Below are 19,582 nucleotides of genomic sequence, written 5' to 3' on the forward strand. Positions count from 1 at the left end.
AAATTACTTAAAAGGCTCATAACAATGATAAAAATTATTTGATACTGATATCTCAAAAAAGTTTGAATATTGGACCAAAAACACCAAAGATATGGGGAAATATGTAAACCATATAAAAATAGCTAAAAACCTGCTAAAAGGCAGTCTGACCGCCATGTTTGCTTTCTTAAAACGACAGGAAATTTAATTTTGAAATCTATAACTGAAAAAATCTTGATATCAGAACATAAACACCAAAAATATGGAGAAAAATATGAAAAATATAAAAATCGCCTAAAACCTGCAAAAGGCAGTTGGACCGTCATGGTTGGTTCCTTTAATTGATGGGAAATTTAATTTTGATATCAATAACTGAAAAAATTTGAAAATCGGATCAAAAACACCAAAGATATGGAGAAATATATGAAAATAGCCTAAAACCCGCTAATAAGTGGTCTGACCACTATCGATGTTTTATAGATAATTGTGCTCCTTAATGATTGGAATGTTGTCAAACAGTTTCAGCCTTTTATCTTTAATGGGAGCTGAGTAAATCCCATTTCCCACATAGCGTTACAGACTGACTGACTGACGGCCAAAGTGAATTATAGAGTAGCTTCGCTATTAAAAAACATATTAAACACCAAGTGGTTACAGAAATCATCTCAATATTTTACAGGCCTTTAGTTTAAGTAGTAACATAAAATAACTTTCTTTATCTTTATTGATTTTAGATGCCACACATATATTTGAAAACTCAATTGCATTCACAGAGCTTTACAATTCTGCCTTTCTATAATTGTTTTAGAAAACTTGGATTTAAGACACATTATTAACCTTTTTTTTAATTTGATTTCAGGGATCTATAATAAAATGATTTATGATTTACAAAATTATTAGCTAAAAATATCCAAAGGTCAATATATTATCTTAATTTTGTTTTGATTAATTAATTTAAAGCATCATAAATGTTTGTTTGAAAAAAAAAAATCTTATCTTTGTTTGTTTATTCATTAAATAAGTTTTTACGGATGTTATTTTATAAAAAGATAAACAAAAAACGCATGTTTTAACAAACATTATTAAAAGTTTAAAAGATAGAATATGTTGTTTTATTATCAGGAAGATTAATATTGTTATATAAGCTATTGCTAGTACATTTTTACAAAACAATTTGATGTATTATTTGTTGAAATGAAAAATATCTGACTTTCAAAAATTGTTCTTGGCATTTACTATATAAAGCTTCCCTGAAACAGAGAACTAAAATAATATTATGGTAAATGAGATATTATTTATTGGCTGAGAAATAAAAAAATCCTACTTCTCTAGCGTACTTCTAGAATTGGTAGAAAAAAGCCTAAAACCATCAAGACTTAAATTTAAAACCCTATCCCAGGAACTTTAAGAAGCTTCCCTAAAAATTAGATTTTAATCGACTGAGTTTTAAGCAAAATCTTAAATGACAAATTAACAAAAAAAACTTACTACTTTACATAAGAACATATAATTTACTTATATGGTCATTGCATGTATTCTATAATTCTAAATATCTGTCTGTCTGTCCTCCTGTAAGAAATGCTGATAAAATGTCTGTTTGTCTGTAATACTCCCTTGTTCTTTCCTCCTATTAGCTTATCTTCCTACATTTTTATACATATTTATAAGTTGTGTTACTTAAAGATGAGGTCATCCTTGTTAAACTATTTTATTCTAATAAGTTTTGTAATGCATAAAATTAATTTGTTATTCTACATTTGTTAAAATCGACATTTCCTATAAAAGACAATAGCTTAATTCTAAATAAAAAATGCTTTTGAAACTTAATTCTATGTAAATTTTCTTTATCTTACATGAAAATAAGAAATAAAATCAATGCAATGGATGTAGAATATGCTTAGATTTTATGACAGGGGAAAATTGTCGCCAGTTTGTACAACTAGTAGGAAGGAGGGGATTGGGTAAAATGAGTTGAATGGGTAAATTGTTATTTTAGCTCGCTGCATGTTTCACTTTATTAGTGAACATGCTAATCTGGTTTAAGATCCAAGTAATAATATATCCAATCTAAAATCATATTAAAGTTAGACTTTATAACAAAATTATTTTGTTGTCATTAGCGATTCAAAGGGTTGCAAAAAGATTAGGTTAGATTTTTACTTAATTTTGAACCTTAGCGAACATTGATGTAAATATAAAAATATAATGTTCACATTACGTATAAATATTAACAAGAAGAAATATGTCCATGGTTTCTTGGTTTTCCAGTTTCAATATTCAGGGATCTAAAGGGATAAGTCAATGGCCGATACATTGATGAACATCCCAGTTTAAACGCTTACACACTCAACTTAATGAACCAACCAATCAAAATTCACTGAAGTCCCCAAAAAGCCGACCAATAAGAAAACGTTAATATAAAACTTATGGGACAAGTGTAATAAACAGCCCATTGTCCCCTCTCTCTCAGCTAAATATTTTCTTTGGTCTAAACCTTGTAATAATATTTCTTTACAAGAAGAAGTCATTATATACCTAGCCTAAAACCAGACCATGAACAATAAAGAGGCTGAGTAGTTTAATAGTTTTCGATATCTCGCTGGTCTAGTATACCAAAGTGGTTATTGTGAAAAAAATGGAATTTACCCCCTTAAAAAAATGACTGATAATAACTGATAATACTTTTAAGCTATATCAATAAAAACGTACTTTTTTTTAAAAATCAAACACAAAGCTAAAGATTCCAATTGACTACTACATTTTAGGTAAGCTTTAGATAAGTGCTGTGATGGTTTTTAGAGACCTTAAAATGTGGGAGGGGGGAGTATTTGCAATTTAAATTTTAAAAATAAGAAGTACAATTTTTGGGGGGAGGGTGGAGAAAAATCTTCCCTGGACATGAAAGAAGCGTCACTGTGAATGAGAACCATATTGGTTAAGGATATATCGAGATCCTTCGCTACAGACAAAAAAGCTTACTACTTTAATAATAGGAGAGCCCCTATGCTAGGGGAGCATTTTCTAGGGACATAATAAGTACAAAGTTATAGAGTATCTACGCTACACTAATAAACAGACGACGCACGTAGTATCTGAGCACAGGGATCTAAAGGGATAAGACAATTGCCAATAAATTGATGTTCATCCCTATGATAATACATAAAATTAACCATTCTGTATGTTACATTTAGTGGTTGAAACGTTTGGACACTCAACTAAAAGAACCAACCAATAAAAATGCAATAAAAGTCCTTAAAGTTATTAAGCCAAGGATTAAAAAATCGTTGTTTTAAGACTTTGAGGACTAATGTAATCAGCCAAATAATCCTTCCCTCCCTGATCTGAACACCCTATACTGGCTAATTTTCAAATTACACACATTTTGAACAAAAAATGAAGACATATATGGACCTATGATATGTAGGGAGGGAGGGGCCACTGAACTGTAAATAAAAATGGTTCCCAAAGTTTTATATTCAAGTTCTCTCATTTGTTGGCTCAAAAACTTGGGTACCATTGATATTAATGTAAAATAATAGAGGGGAAAGAGGATAAACAATTGTATGTCCCTACTCGTGGACCCTGAGCCGACATTCAATTGGGTCTTTGAATATCAGCCATTAGAGTCGGAAATATTAAGACAGTCAAGTCGCTAAAAAAAAAGAAAGTAAATTGTTAGCAGACGAAAAAGGTCCCAATACTGGTAGTTGTCTTGGTTATACAATACATCTATACTTATATATTTATTCCATTGATAAATCTTGATTGTTTGGTTAAAACTTAAGTGTACACACCTTTCCACTTATAACTTTGATCTATAGAAGGGATAACTCTGTCTTTTATAATTGGGCACCTACATCAATATACACTTCGAGGGAAGGCACTAGGTATATTTTAGCAGGAATAAGATGTAGTCAAAAAGCGAAATAGGTCTAAAATAATATTTGGGGGGCAGGCAAAAAGGTCGTCAATTCTACGAAATGTTGCTCCCAACGACGTAAAAATCATGTATAGGTTTCGTGATTTTTTTCTCTCGAGTTTCGTTATTGGTATAAGCTGATATTTACAAAAGATTTGCTTAAAATGGCAAACAGAGAAATGTTAACTGTTTGCTAAAATAAATAAGAGACAAGTATTCTTTAAAAAGAAATATGGATTACAACATCCATAAAGGCGAAGCTCAACAAATAAGAGCTGAGCTACTGAAGGCCTTTACCCATACCGTTGTAGGAAATTTAGTAGTTTGTGTTTGCCTTCAGTTAACTTCAACAATTGTATCCTGTGTTATTAGAATGAAGCGAATCATCTCTACAGAACTAGGCTTTAGAAAATCAGTCCGCCACTATTTACACTATATACACTCTTTGCAGTTGATTCTTTCATCCAGAGCTCGGCAGCTGCACTTCAGCCACAAATAAGACTCTAAATTAAAGCAGCTTGTGTGCCAAAAATAAAATTCTAAAAAGATTGATTGTCTGTCCAGGAAAAGGGTTAGACTTCCAGCTGAATATGAAGATTTTACTGAAAATTGCGCGCGGCTGCCGAGCCCTGCTTTCATCTAACGGTGCAGCAGAAGGTATAACTTTTGATGTCTTTGGTCATGAAGCTGTTTTAAAACAAATCTTGATAGCTGAAATTTTCAGGGATTAGATATGTTCATATTTTACACATAAGATTTGCTTATTAGTTGGGGTGCTAGATCGATTCCAAAATTTTAAAGTTTTCACGATTTACTCGACACCTATTTAAGACAGGCGGATTTGTCTATTAATTACAGTGCTAGATTTAATCCTAGATTTTTAAGTTTTCGTGATTTTTAAATTTAATGTTTTTTTTTTTTACACTGCTCTATAGTTAATTTTTTCATGAAATCAATTATTAATTGTCACTACTAAAGGATGTTGTTATCCTTGTTTATAATTAAAATCCATCCCTATCACTGAAGAAATGAAATTTATTGCCCCACCAGTGTAAGCTAAAATCTAAAATTTTACACTCAATTTTGTCCAGCAAAAAAGGAACAGGTAAATGGAGAATTGTTTAGGAATAATGATCTCTCGTTAACACAATGATTACACAGGGATATATAGGGATAAGCTAATTGTCGATACATTGATATACATCCCAAATTATGATACACAAAAATTGGCCTTTCTGTAGATTAAAATTAGTGGTTGAAACGATGGACACTCAACTTAATAAACCAACAAACAAAATTTAATGAAAGTCACAAAAGTTTTTAAGCCTGATGTTAAACTGTCTCCTTATTTTCTATGGATTGCAACATCCATAAGTAGCAAAGCTCTGAAAATTTAAAATCAAAAGAACATTATAACTGTAGAAAGCACAGACAAATATAATGAGATGTTCAGTGGTCAGGTAAACCATACACAATTTCAACAGTCTATCTTTGAGGACGGCTGAGAAAAAAACACATATTTCTTGTAAAACTTTTATGTTTTCCAGTGTGGCAAATTAGTATTAGAGAGCAGATTCGCTTGGATCACCAAACTTTCCAAAAGTATCCACCTATAAGATATATATTTCAACCAGGTAATTACAGACAGACTGACCAACCAAATGAGTTATGGTTCATCGGTTAGTGTAATCATTTTTATAAAAACTGCTATATATCTATCATAAATCTGGATTTAAGTTGACTTTTGGAATATAATTCAAACCATTACCATTTCGCCGTTAATTTACCAATAACTTTGTGCCTGATTTTATCTATAAGTGAGTATGAACAAATCTTTTTCAATAAATTATCAATCGTTATACAATAAACCCAATAAAAACTTTAGATCGCCAAATATTTTTATTTAAAAATAAAGATACAATATTTAAATGTCCGTTCGTCTGTAAGAAGTAGTATGGAGGAAAACTAGCTGCCATTAAAGATAGTCTGCTGAATTTCTTGTGAGATTCCCAGCGTTCGTCAGTACAAAATAATGATAGGTTGTCTTAAACTAGTAGAGGCATAACGTTTCAAAGAAAAAATCCTAAAGAAAGCAAGTATCAAGAAAAATAATATGAGTAATGATTTATCTTTAATTTTAAAAAGTCATTAAAAACATTTAATTAGGACAATTCAATACTAAGTAGCGCAGCAACTAATAAGAATATCAAATAGTAAAAACATAAAAAGAATTAATAAGAAAAGAATACTCTTAAAATTAATCTATTTTACGTATCATGTTACTAAATAATAATCAATTTTTTACCTAGATATTTATTAAAGTTCGTTTGTTTGACCTTTTTTTAATGTTGCCATTATGTTAGTAGCAAAGCATCTCTTTAATTAAAAATAACCGTCTGTGCGTCAGTCAGCTAGATTCAGGAGAAAAGTTTATAATTATTGTGAAAGTTATCTATACCGAAGAGCACCCAATATAACTCCTAGGTTTGTTGGTCTTTCCGCTCATCTATAAAAATATAAATATGAAAACATACAATAATTATATTTAATTTCTATATTTTCTTTAACACCTGCTCTCTAAGTCACTTTTATGCGTTTGTTCAACAATGATATTTTTGTGCTTTACTTCTCATGGATGTTGCCATCCTTGCTTTTCAATTATTATCATCACTACGTGTCATTTAACAGGAAGTTTTCATATCTCTCTAGAAAAAAATGAAAATAAAACGTTTAAACATCATATGTATTTTTAATAGCGCGGCTACTCTTTCATTGTTCGTGTCTGAATGTCTTTTTTGTGCCTGTTTGGATATCGGTAATGCCAAGGTAGTCCACAAAATTTTAGCTTTAGTTTTAGGGAGTATGGGTATCTTTTTTATCTAGGGACGATTTATCTTGATAGGGTGCTGGTACCCTCCCCTAAAACAGTTACAAACCTACCCAAGACCACATTGTAAAGGAGAACCAAATCAGTTAAGCGGTTAGTGATACCCTTCGGTACAACTACAGACAGACAGTCACAGTACTGTTATATAAGGAGGATATGTTTGTTAATCGGGATATTGTTCCTGATAAATATAATGTTACCCTCTTTAATTTCCTCGGATTGTTTTATACTTTTAATCTATTCATCTTTATTTTTTTTCTGGATTTATTGACGAATTTAAGAATTAACAAAAGAGTAAATAAGAGATGAATCCAATCTTATTAGACGTTCACTCAAAGCCCGAAAATAATGAACTTAAAAGTGTATTAAACTGTATATAAGACATTTGCGAATATATTGGTACCATTAATTTGCCTCTGAGATAAAAAAAAAGTATGTTTTTTTAAATATTTTTCTCTTGCAACAAATCAAATTTCAAAATTGAGTCACCAAAAATGCTAAACTAATTTTTGCTCTAAAACAATCATTTTTTGGAGTTAGAAAGTGCTTAATACCTCATTTTAATCGCCTGGCATTGTTTTATAATGTACTGGTAATTACTTGGTTGTTTTTAGAACAGTTGACTAAAAAATCGAGGTTTTGTGTTAAACCCACCTTTGTTGTTACTCCATATATGATATTTTTTTTCCAAAATTTTTGGCTGTAAAGAAGCTTTATATATCCATAAAACATCCACCAAAATTTGACTTTTGGTATTTTATTTATAACATCACCAGAAGGAATTTAATTTTGGAAAAAAAATATCAATTTATATTTTGCACTGCTAAGCATTGTTCTCGTTAGATTGTTTCAAAAAAAAATATTTATATGATTTAAACGAGAATTATTTAACTCTTCTATAGATATGTTTATCATTTTTCTAGGGGATATATAGAAGACCGACCTGTCAATTCCATAGTTTTATTCGCCTTAGCTATTGTATAAATATAATTGCCCTTGTTTTATCTTGATTTGAAGCTTCATATTTAAACTATACTCTCTAAATCAGCCAATTTAAGAATAGTTGTGGTACATTCAAGACATGTAATTGGTTGATATTATGAACAGATTTTTGGAAGGAAAGGAAATTTTTTTTCATTTAATGTGAAAATTTATTTCCTAGTACATTGTGAAGCACATGACAAAACCTATAATAAGTTAGCTATGAATATTTAGTATAAAGGTAGCTTTCTAAAAATTAACTATGAAAAAAAAATTCGACGGTTGTACTACTTGATTGCAAAAAATAAACAAAGGTGTTCGTCTGCTAAGAAATTTCTAATTTTGACGAATATTGGGGTCAAATGGACTATCTATATATATTATATCTATTGTTTTGCGTATTCCAATTAAGTAAATGAAATAAATGGATGTAGAATATACGTGGATATTATGACAGGAGAAAAATTGTTGTCAATATAGGTTGCAATTTCCCTCGCATTTAATGGTCGGGGAGTAAACTACTATTTTTTTATGATTTTATTCGCTGGAGGCTACCAAATTCTTTTGATGGTGTATGGATTAGAAATAATCTAAGAAATCAGAGACAACTAAGAAATTCTAGTGAGTTTTATATTCCAATAGCCAAATTTAAAAAAATTGAAAGGTTTCCATTATTTTCATTTCAAAGACTATGGAATAATTTTTGTCATGAAAAAGATCTTTTAAATGAGAATATTCCTAAAAAAACATTTGCATTAAATCTTAAAGATGAACTTTTTAAATCTATATGTAATATTGAAGAATGTAATGAATGTACTTAAAATATATTGATTTGCCTGGATTTATTAAAAACCTTACATTATTAATTACAGAAATGGTTTTAAAATTTAAGAAAAACTAGCCTTAAAATTTGTTGTAACCCTTCTTTCTTTCTCTTTTTCCCCTGTCCATTTAATTTTACCTACATTTATTTTGACATTATTATTTCTTATTTTCCTTATTAACTTAATGCCAACCTAAAAAAGGCAATGCAAACATCTCGGATACGCATATTCCTACTTTTAGGGAAGCCTAATCAGTGCCACACATAACATCTAGTGTTAGTCATGCAATTTAAATTTATAAATATTATGAAAAATTGTAAAGTACACCTGGTACTAAGCAGTAGCTTGGTGTACTATTGTATGTACTGCTTCGTAAGACGGGGCGTAATCTGTCACTGAATAAATGTTTTTTATGTTTATGTTTTTTTATGGAGGGGAGGGGATGCAGTAAAGGAGGAAGATGGGAGAAATCGTTATTTTAGCCCACTACAGAGTTCATTTTATAATAGAAAATGTAAATTTGGTGTAACATCCAAATAATAATAAATCGATTATGTAAGATAAGAAAGCCTATAAAAGATTTAAGTTTACCTTTTTATTTACTAGTGTCCTCTCACTTAGCCAACATACAACATGAATTTCTCTAAGGTAAGAACTAGGGATAGTACATTAGACGATAGATTAATCTTCCTCATTCCAGATTCATCTTTGGTAGATTAATATCATTTAGGAAAGGTTCTATTATCCAACCTTCCCCTCCGCCTATTTTAAGTTACCAAACGCAGAGAATATTTGAAAATTAGATTTCTAACTGTATTAATTAAATTTTATCAATATTTTGGATTATTATCAGCATGTAAAGATATTTTTTCTGGTAGTTGTCATATCTAAGCCCCCCCCCCCCCCACACACACACAATTGTTACTCCAGATTTCCATGCTCTCTAATAATGTAATAATTACAGCTGGCTAAAATAACTATACCCCTTTCCATTTCCTTTACCCTATCCACACTCCTTCTACTGAATGAACCAACTGACGAATAAATGCGGTCCTTATTAGCAACCTGAATTGAATTTTTGATATATCCAAGTATTCAATATCAATCCTAGTAAATGACCCCCAACTTTATTAAGATAATTGGTAAATTAGGGAACGAAAAAATATAAATTTTGCAGGTTTTGTTGACCCTCGCCCTCGTTGGAGCTGCCACAGCTGAGCTGCTGTGTGAAGATTGTCAGATGATTGCTGAAACTTCCAGCAATGCTCTGGCCTCTGAAGGTATGAATAATTATTATATAAAAGTAACAGGATGTCTACCTATTGTGTGTCTGTCTGTGTTGCCTAAAATATCCCGATGACCATTCGACCATTCGACCAATGTTTCTTTTTTTCTTTTTATTTCTTGTTTTTGGATCAAACTGTAGCATTTGCGCAACTCCAAGCAATGACGACATTTTACCATGATTTACGCGGCAAAAAGCTGTGGTTGTTATTTGTTTTATTAAAAAAACAGCCACCAGATAAAGAACGGTTTTTGTTACAGGTAGCATTTGCTGTATGTATTAAAATGTATAAGTAAATTTTATCTTTAGATTGAAATTGAAAAACAATAAATTTATTTCCAGTATGGCTTCGAAACCGATTAATATCCGGTGGATTTAAACCGGCTCTTAGACATACTGAAAAATGTGTATAGCATCGTATTATATTCAGCTATCTAATTATATAAAATGTACAATCATAAGATCAAAATAAGTTATTAGCCTGTGCCTTTGGCATCTCGGGGCTAAAAAAACTGGTTTTAATCTTATAATTGTACTTTTATATCCGCGGAAAGCTGTTTATAATACGATGCGAGAAATAACTATTCATTGATTTAAGAGGGAATCAAGTTTGAATTGGATGTGATTACCAAGCATGTTTGTCATGCTGTCCCCGAAGGTAAGCAATCCAGGGGTATAAAGGGATAAGACAATGATCAACTAATTAATGTATAGCCCAAAAGTTAATACATAAAATTACCTCTTCTGTAGATTTCAATTAGTGGTTGAAACAGACCATTGTCCCCTCTCTCTCTGTAATTAATCACTATTAATCATAACTCACTTTGTCTGTTAGTCCAGAAAATAAGATTTTCGCAGCTGCTATTTCTGTTAGAACTCTATCGTTTTTAAAATTGCAGTGTATTTATTTTTACACTTTTAGGTTGGTATTTAATTGATTTTCAGTTATATTCTCTTTGTTGTTTTGTTAATAATTGATAATTGAACTCAAAGTCAACTTCTATAAAATAGTTAAATAGTTGTATCTAAACTGCTATTTTACTGTTTTCTATTTAAAACTTATTATTAGTTGTCATACAAATTATGTGGTTCTTATTCAAATACAATAATATAGTTTGTGCTGAGCTACCTTAAAATGTTGATATCCTTTTAGTTAGAAAGTTCTTTATTTAAAGGGTAAATGTGTGGTATCCGCCTAGGTTAAATGGCAGACACCCGAGTTCAAATGACTACGGCAGTGCGAACAGACGTGGACACATATATTATAGAGAAGCTACGCTTCTCTAGCAATCACTAAGTAACAAACAGAGTCTATTCAGTTGTTCCTTTATTCAGGGTCTAAGGTTTACTAAAGTTATATACAACAAACAATAAATACACAGATTGGAATAAGTAATCATAAACAGAATCAATATAAATACATATACAATAATCAGTTTGGGCAATAATGATCCCCCATCCCTGGAAAGGGTGGGGGGAATTAACAATACAGCTTAACCATAATAAGGCTGTCAAAATCTATCATTAATTTTAGGCATAGGGAGGGGGTCGGCTGACCCCTTCCCCAGTACTCGGGGGAGGGCCCTCGGCCCTTCTCCGAACCAAGGTCAGGGTTGCCATAGACATGGCTCACGGCTGCCGAATACCACAACTCTCCCCTCGGAAGGCTGGGAGGGGGTTTCCCTGCCAGACTTCCGACAGTGGTTGAGGCCTTCGGCCCGCTCATTAGGGGCTATTATATACAAGAGATAATGATTCAATGGAATCCTAGTGGTGATTTTCAGGGCTGATGGGCCCCCAACGTGGGATAGAAGGTAGAGGCTGGCTTTTGTTGGACACGTAGCTCGGCGCCAGCGGGTGTCAGGTTGGCATGGGGCACAGCCGCTGCGGGACCGGTCAGCAACGGGGCATTCTGGTTGTTTTTGGCAGCAGCTGGGGCACTGGCTACCATGTTGACCGTCTGAGCGACAGCCTGGCCTCCCGAGGGGCCACGGGGCTTTCCAGAGTGTGGCCCAGGCCTGCCTGGGCGGTCATTTCCACTATCGGCTGATTGCATGGATACCATCTCCTCGGCTGCTTCCCGGCCAATAGGAATGGCATCCCAGTCCACTGAAAAGTCCCAGGACTTGGCCTGGGTGAGCCTGGCTCTGGCCAAGGCCTTGCGATACAAGGTTGGGTGGTACAGGAATACTTGTGACATCGCGTTCAGGGCGGCTCGTACACCTCCTTGTGCGGCTGCCAGGGAGATGATGGTTAAGTCTCCCAGCAGCTTGAGGATCAACAACAGCAGGCACAGTATGGCTGCGCCATCTCCCCACTCGTGAATAGCCTGTCTGAACCCAGCTCAGACATCCAGGGTTGCTTCTCCTTCCTCCGCCAGTCGGTCAATATCGTAGGACACGATCCCATGGTCTCCGGTGGCTGAACAGCTGCCTTGCTGGACGCATGAGCCATACGACAGGCCGGTCAGCATGGCGGCCTTATACGCTGGAAACGCTAGTAGCTGCTGCCAGTCGTTCAGCTTGGCCTGCGAATACAATCCTCCCAAGCTGAAGTCATCCAAGGGCTCGGTCAGCAGCTGCTTGGGTGTATCCAGCGGGGGCGGCCTCTTCTTAGGTGCAGGAGTTAGCTCTATCCATCCTTCCTCAGCGTGTACAGTTAGGGGGTAGGTGGAGGAGCAGGGAATTTTGGTGGCGTGGCCGCTATACACCTTTGTCACAGCATCTACAAATCCTGTGGGCTCCACCGGCACCTTGTCCCAACATTCATTGCTCTTCCTGACCACGTACTTATTACGTTGGCAGGTAAGCTGGAGCAATACATCTCCCCTCAAAACAGAGAACGTGCTCCCCTGGACGCGCACCGGATGGGCCGGGTCTAGCTGCTGGAGCTTCCAGCAATTGGCCGCTACTTCTTCTGCTGCTGCGCTTCTCATTCGAGTTTCCAGGGTAAATCCGATGTAACCTGCATTTATCTGGGCCTGGAGGGGGACATCCACGTCCCTGGCTGATACTCTGGGCAACGCTGCCGCGGCCGGGTCAGCTGCCACGAACAATGCTGGGTGGTTGGTGGCATGGGCCTCAAAGTCGCAGTTCACTATTGAGGTGGGGGTAGTCATGTTGATGAAGAATTGGGCTTGATGGTCAACCAGGAACGCATCCATCACCAGGCTGGGCTGGAGGCTGCGGATCAGCCTCAAGGGGCAATCTCTCCCCAGGTGGTCCCACACGTATGTGGCCTCTCCAGTGATACAGGACAGCTCGGAATGGGGACACTCTAGGGTCAGGTGGTCTGACTGGGACTCCACCCGTCCATTCTCGACTAAGTAGGTCTCTTCCTTGACCAGCAGCCGTCGCTCCTGGAGCACTAATTCATTTCGGTACAGCTGGCCTTCGAAATGGACGTCCTCCCCTTTACAACCCACCCCCTCGGGGCTGTTGACCAATGCGCCCACCATATCGAGGGTAAAGAACAGGGGGTGGTTCAGCTGAAACGTCAATGGCTGGGTCTTGCCTGGCAGAGTGTAGACTCGGTTCCGGGCCAGGTCTCGGCACGTTTCTGGGTCAATCTTGGTTGGCCGCATGAGGGTGGGGACCGAGGTCACCTTTAGGTGGCCCCAGACTCCACACCTAAACGTCCACTGGGACACTGCGAGTTGACAGCTATATCCTGTGGTCTCCCGAATCTTGACTTGCTGCAGGACATGTATCTCATGGCCCAAGGGCACCTCCTGGTGTAGCGGCTCCTTGCTACACATCTGCTCCTTGTTGTAGGCGGTGACATGGGTGGGGTTGGCACAGTCCCACCCTACCAAGACATAGCTAGTTGTAGGCCACACAGCTGCTAGCAGTAGGCCCCACAGGACCATCCACCAATGTGAGAATCTACCAGACAGCCATCGACCTCGCGCACGCATCTGGGGATCCTCGGCTCGGGCCACGACTGCTTCTTGGGGCTGGACACTGCTGGGCTGCTCCTGGCTAGATATAAATTTCCATTGAGTGTTATCTTTGGACGCCCGGGGCGTCCCGATACCCTCCCCAATGACAGACTGACAGGCGACTGGCGCCTGTCTGGGTGTCGGCTCCCCTAGCCCCAAGGTGTCCCTTCCCTCGTCCATGGCATGCCCAGTGGCATGGGGCTGGAGTGCGTGTGGCACAGGCTCGCCCTGTATTACATCCCTCCCCTGCCCTAGGAACTCAGGTGCATGTGGCACAGGCAAGTCCTGATAACCCCAAATCTCAATCTCCCCAGCCTCTGGTGCAGGAGGCACAGGCAAGGCTGGAGGGTTACAATACTTTGGATACAATACATTTGTCAATTTTAACTTATCCTGGCTCAGTTGAGGATGGTGGACAGCTGGACTCTCTCTGCTGGCAGGGGGCGCTGGATGGTGTACAGCTGGATTCTCCCTGCTGGCTGATGGCGCCCCATACATCGACTCCGATGCGCTGGCTAGCGCCTCTCGCCTCTCTCGCTCAGCGGCCGCCAGGGCCTCCCCGTACACTGTCTCGGTGGCGCTGGGTAGCGCCCCTCCGCTCTTGCTGGGTAGACTCGGTCTGGCAGGCCCCATCATGTTGAGGCTGAAGGGTTGAGGCCTCAGGACTTCTGGCTCCGCAATGTTGGTTGGCTGCACGAACTCCGGTCCCAAGTGGTTGAGGCTGAAGCCCAGGCCAACCGGGTTGGGTTCAGCCGCTCCTCCCAGCACGTTGATCCTAGCTGGGATGGTCCCAAACTGCGGCATTCCTTCGGAATGGCCCGCTGCGCTGGGGGCGGCTGCTTGCTGGAGTGTTGCTGGGGGCGCGCTCCCTTCCATGTTGGCTACTCTGCTGGGCTTTCCTGAGTGAGCGCCCTTGTCAGCTATGCGTCTCCGGCCGGCTACCTGGTCCCAGTCAGCCTTGCACTCGGCTGCCGTATGGCCTGCGTAATGGCAACGTTCACATTTGGCAGGACGGTCACGGCGTGGCTGGGTGCGTCTCTCTTCTAGGCTGACCTCCATAGGCGTAGGACAATCTCTGACTCGGTGGCCCTTCCCATGGCAGCGGTAGCAGCGGCCTGGAATCTTGTCATCTGGTGCAACCTTCCCCATCTGGTGGAGACCCGGAGCCAAGGCGCCAATCTCCATTGGCTCCGACTCATCGTATTGGGGCAACTGGACGCTGGCCGATCCCGTGAGCCCGTCGGTGGCGTCCACTAGGCACACACCCTCCTTCAGCTGCTTGGTGATCATGGTCACGGTAAACATGGCTCGCCTCGTGTACTCAGGTACCAAGGCGATCTCATGACCCATCATAACGCGTTTCACATTAGCGTTACGAATGCCGCGATTTAGTTCATCTATCAATAACTCCAGGTCTTCGTGGCTGTAGGCCTCCCGGTACAGCGCACACTTTGTGGATATGTAGGCTTGTATAGGCTCTGTCGAGTGCTGCCTGTAGTCTCTGAAGGCTTGCTTCAGGGTCTGAGACTCATAGGCTGGACGAAATAACATTTCACACTCGGCCTTGACTTGTTCGTATGTCAAGGCTTGGCCTGCCTCTCCAAACAGATGAGAGGCCATCTCCGCCGCTTGCCCCGCCAGGGATAGTAAAAGGGCGTTGCGGCGGTTCAGTGTGTCATGGGGGGGCACACGGTAAGCCGCCCATGACATTTCTAGTCTCCGGATGTGGGAATTCCAGGATTGCTTGGGCGGTCCTCGGTACTCCGGCAGGTTACTCAGCATCAGCTTGCGGTACTCGGCTGGAGCCGGCTGGGGATCGTCCTGGAGCCATCCTTGGAGCTGGTCGCCTCCTTGCGCTTGTGGCTGCTCCATCGGGTCAAAGGTTCAGCGGCGGGACACTAAGTTTTAAGTCAATACTATAGGTGGTTTACACTGATGGCTTTCTAGCCTAGCAGCCAACACTGTTTATCACTAGGTTGGTAGTTTAAACTACAAAGATCTAAAATAGGTGTACACTAGAATACTTGTCACTAGCTTCTGAGCTTTAAGGTAGGCTGGTAGGTGTAGATAGTTGTTGAGGGTCTGAACTGCTGTCAGGAACTGATTTGGTTTTCCTTATCACACTATAGATAGGAGGGAGGAGCTTGCAAGTCCCTTTTTTTTCTAAAAATATCTCTGTTGTATGCTATGGAGTAGCTCCGCTCCTGTGTGTGTGTGTGTGTGTGCGTGGAATCTCCTTTCCTTGCAACGCGCCTACGCGCCGTCAGATTGCGCACACAGGTAAAATGTGCATCTATCCCTCAATCTGCTCTCTCATTGGTCCGCTTTATCTCCTTCGTCCGTTGAATTTTTGTTGCGTCCCAAGCTCCGCTGCGCAACCCGTGAATTGCGCTCTGTTCTCCCAGTCGCTATCTCCGCACCGTGGACGGACTTATTCAAGTGTGGGGAGAAGGGGGAGTGCGTGAGGGGACGGGGTAAAGCCGTCCGTTCCCCCCCTATGGGGAGGGGGGTGCTGCAGGTTTGAAGTGACTGGGTGGTGAGGTAATTGTGCCTCTTCCTTAATCCTGGGCTTATTGTTATGTCACCTCAATTGTATTTGCTTCAATTTATGGTGGGCCCCTCCCCTTCCGTTGGGATAAGGGGGTGTATTTGTCGTGCTGAAGGCTTGGGGTCAGATTGTTTACCAATGCATTGTTATATTACATCTAGGTTCTATTTTTGGCTTTATCACAATACACAACAAATTTGTTTACCAAGCCTTGCCCATAAATCTATTGTTCAGCTTTCACACCAGGGTGGTAATCCCTAAAATCTGATATAATATCTGTTTTTCTAGATGGGTGGCTGCGCTGTAGCCTCTCAGGATACTTGGAGTTAACGTAGTTTTTCTTCTGCTTGGTACACTACACTCGTATTTTCGCTCACAGCTCGCAGCTATTTGGCTTGTTTCAGCCCGTCGGCGGCAGGGAATGTCCCGTCCTGCAGCGCCGTGTATCCGAATCCGGCTGGTGGCGGCAGGGAATGTCACTTCCTGCGGCGCCGCTGGTTCGGATCCTGCTATCTCTTGCAGTAAATGTTGGCCTATTTTCAGCCGTTTGCACTTATTTGGCCTGTTTCAGCCCGTCCGCAGGCCTGTTTCAGCCCTTGAGCGCTCAATCCTCCGTTAGATGTCGGCGCTTCTCGCGGTTCTCCGTCAAGTTTCGCTGCTCTCCGCAGTCTCTCGTCCGATTTCGCTACTCTCCGCAGCTCGGGTTCCGCCACACTTAGTGGTCTTTCGCTAGGTTTCGCTTCCACAACTGCCGGATACAGAGTTAGACCTTGCTATCCAGGGTGGGTAATTCAGGTTGCTTGTGTCAGTTTTGCCAGTTTCACTGCTGGGAGTACCTTAGCCTCAGCTGCGCGTCTGCTCTACACTTGTGGTTTGCCGTAATCTCACACAGCTGTCACCAAAAGTTGTGGTATCCGCCTAGGTTAAATGGCAGACACCCGAGTTCAAATGACTACGGCAGTGCGAACAGACGTGGACACATATATTATAGAGAAGCTACGCTTCTCTAGCAATCACTAAGTAACAAACAGAGTCTATTCAGTTGTTCCTTTATTCAGGGTCTAAGGTTTACTAAAGTTATATACAACAAACAATAAATACACAGATTGGAATAAGTAATCATAAACAGAATCAATATAAATACATATACAATAATCAGTTTGGGCAATAATGATCCCCCATCCCTGGAAAGGGTGGGGGGAATTAACAATACAGCTTAACCATAATAAGGCTGTCAAAATCTATCATTAATTTTAGGCATAGGGAGGGGGTCGGCTGACCCCTTCCCCAGTACTCGGGGGAGGGCCCTCGGCCCTTCTCCGAACCAAGGTCAGGGTTGCCATAGACATGGCTCACGGCTGCCGAATACCACAAATGTACCCTATCCTATATAAGTTCCAAACCCTACTCTGAACCAGCACTAAGTTTTCCTCAAAATGTTTAGAGATGGGATGTGAGGAAAACCTTCCCGGATTCTGGGGAGCTATTGCACCCAACCTATTCAACCCTGACAATGGTTTCTTTGCAGCTGAAAACCTTTGCATGGTAATCATTCTTGTTCTTTAGTGTTATTTTTTTTTAATGTTGCCAAATTTACAAATCCATTTTTTTTATTGCAAACTCTCTGTTTAAAAGTTTTAAATGCTAATAATTATTATTGTAAGTTAAAAGACTTTAACATCTCAAATATCACATACAGTCAACCCTTTCATTGCACGACATTAGTCTTAAAGCTCTAATTGCGCATGTTAATAAGGTGAGTCTGTTTTTAGCCAAGGCATTCCACCCAATGGACCTCCAAGAGTTTTTTTAAGGGAGGTTTAAATAATTTTTAATTTTTGATTTTCGAAGGTTTGAGGGTGGTAAAGTTTTTAAAGGTTTTAAAGTTCGAGGATGGTAACACCCCTTTTCCCCCACGTCTATGATTCCTCCTAATCTTACTAATTAATTTTGCACATCTGACAAAGCAGCAGTAAAGTTACAGTCTCTAGTTTTCTCAACAAATTTAAAATATACAGATATTTTATATACAGATAAATACCTCCCCTTCCCCTTTCTTAATGGCCATTTTCGTCTGCTAGCAAATCGTTTTCTGCTACTTGGCTATGTTAGTATTTCTATTACCATTGATTGATTTTCAAAGACCCAATTGAGATTCGGTACAAGGTCATTGCGATAGGGAAATACAGTTATTTAACCCCTTTTCCAACTAGTGTCTTACTCTAATTTCTTAGGATTCCTGTGGCAACCAGACTGTTGTTCGTGACGTCATCTGCCACGAGTGTGAGCATGTGATGAACCTGGAACTTGAGAAGATGGCTGATCCTGAAATCCAGATCAGAGTTGTTGAGGCCTTCATTGGCAGTGACTTCTGCAACCAGTTCGGTATGTATAGTTTTCACCCTCCAATTTTATAGCTTTATTACTTTAGATCTTACTAGATTATGTATATTATGGGTATACTATTTGTTTTCTAGAAACATGTAATACGAACTCGTGAATTTAATAAATAATACTTTTTTATCAAAAGAATACATTTGTTAGTATTATTAATTTAAAACTTTTCTAAATATAAATTAGTTAGTGTAGTAATATAATATTTATTAAATAAATATGTTTTTCTACAAAAATTTTAATGCGTTAAGGCTATTCCTAATTAATGTTATCAACATGGAATTCTATTTATTTGGAAACATACATCCAACTAATTTCAGGTGAAGACATGGTTGAGCAATGCCAGACTGGACTCGAGCTTGTCATCCCTGTCGCCATGGAACATCTGTCCGGTCAGCTCCATCATTTTCTCCATGACTTCTGCCACAACGAGATTGGTTGCGTCAACCATGGTTTCTTCAAGAAGATGATTTCCTATGTCTTTTAATGTGTAACCTTGTTGATCTGTTAATAAATTGTTAGTAAAGCTGATATCATTTAATCATTATCAATTCTATAACTCTGTAATCAGAAACAGAACTTAAATTAGAAATAGAAGTCTGATCAAAAAGTGATCAGTTGTAAGCTTAAATTATATGCAAGAAACTTAATTCACATATCCTATTCATACATAGAAGTTAGATTTTTTTATATGAAGCTAAAGGTCTAAAAAAGTTTGGTGTTGTAATGTTAAAGGGAAAATTTATAAACATCTTTGTGCGGTTTTAAGCTGTTTTCCTGGCCTACTCCTTTATATACTTTCCCTATATACAGGCTTAAGGCAAA

At 38.8% G+C, this 19,582-nt stretch overlaps 1 protein-coding gene across 1 annotated transcript; it reads left to right on the forward strand.

The window, feature by feature from the left end:
• Nucleotides 1–9,125: 9,125 nt before the first annotated feature.
• On the forward strand, nucleotides 9,126–19,288 carry LOC145333412 (uncharacterized). The gene is made up of 6 exons (XM_080178530.1): nucleotides 9,126–9,238; nucleotides 9,768–9,870; nucleotides 10,474–10,533; nucleotides 17,808–17,908; nucleotides 18,598–18,748; nucleotides 19,078–19,288. Exons 1-6 carry the CDS (start codon nucleotides 9,224–9,226, stop codon nucleotides 19,242–19,244), a joined length of 597 nt encoding a protein of 198 aa, XP_080034656.1. The 5' UTR covers nucleotides 9,126–9,223; the 3' UTR covers nucleotides 19,245–19,288.
• Nucleotides 19,289–19,582: the final 294 nt, after the last annotated feature.

Source organism: Acartia tonsa, chromosome 12, assembly GCF_053477335.1.
Source record: "Acartia tonsa isolate MP-2025a chromosome 12, ASM5347733v1, whole genome shotgun sequence".
NCBI classification, from domain to species: Eukaryota; Metazoa; Arthropoda; class Copepoda; order Calanoida; family Acartiidae; genus Acartia; species Acartia tonsa.

Coding starts and splice junctions, on each gene's coding strand:
- LOC145333412 (XM_080178530.1), top strand. Junction 10,534..17,807: donor TTGTCATGCTGTCCCCGAAG/GTAAGCAATCCA, acceptor CAAAATGTTTAG/AGATGGGATGTGAGGAAAAC. Junction 18,749..19,077: donor TGACTTCTGCAACCAGTTCG/GTATGTATAGTT, acceptor AACTAATTTCAG/GTGAAGACATGGTTGAGCAA.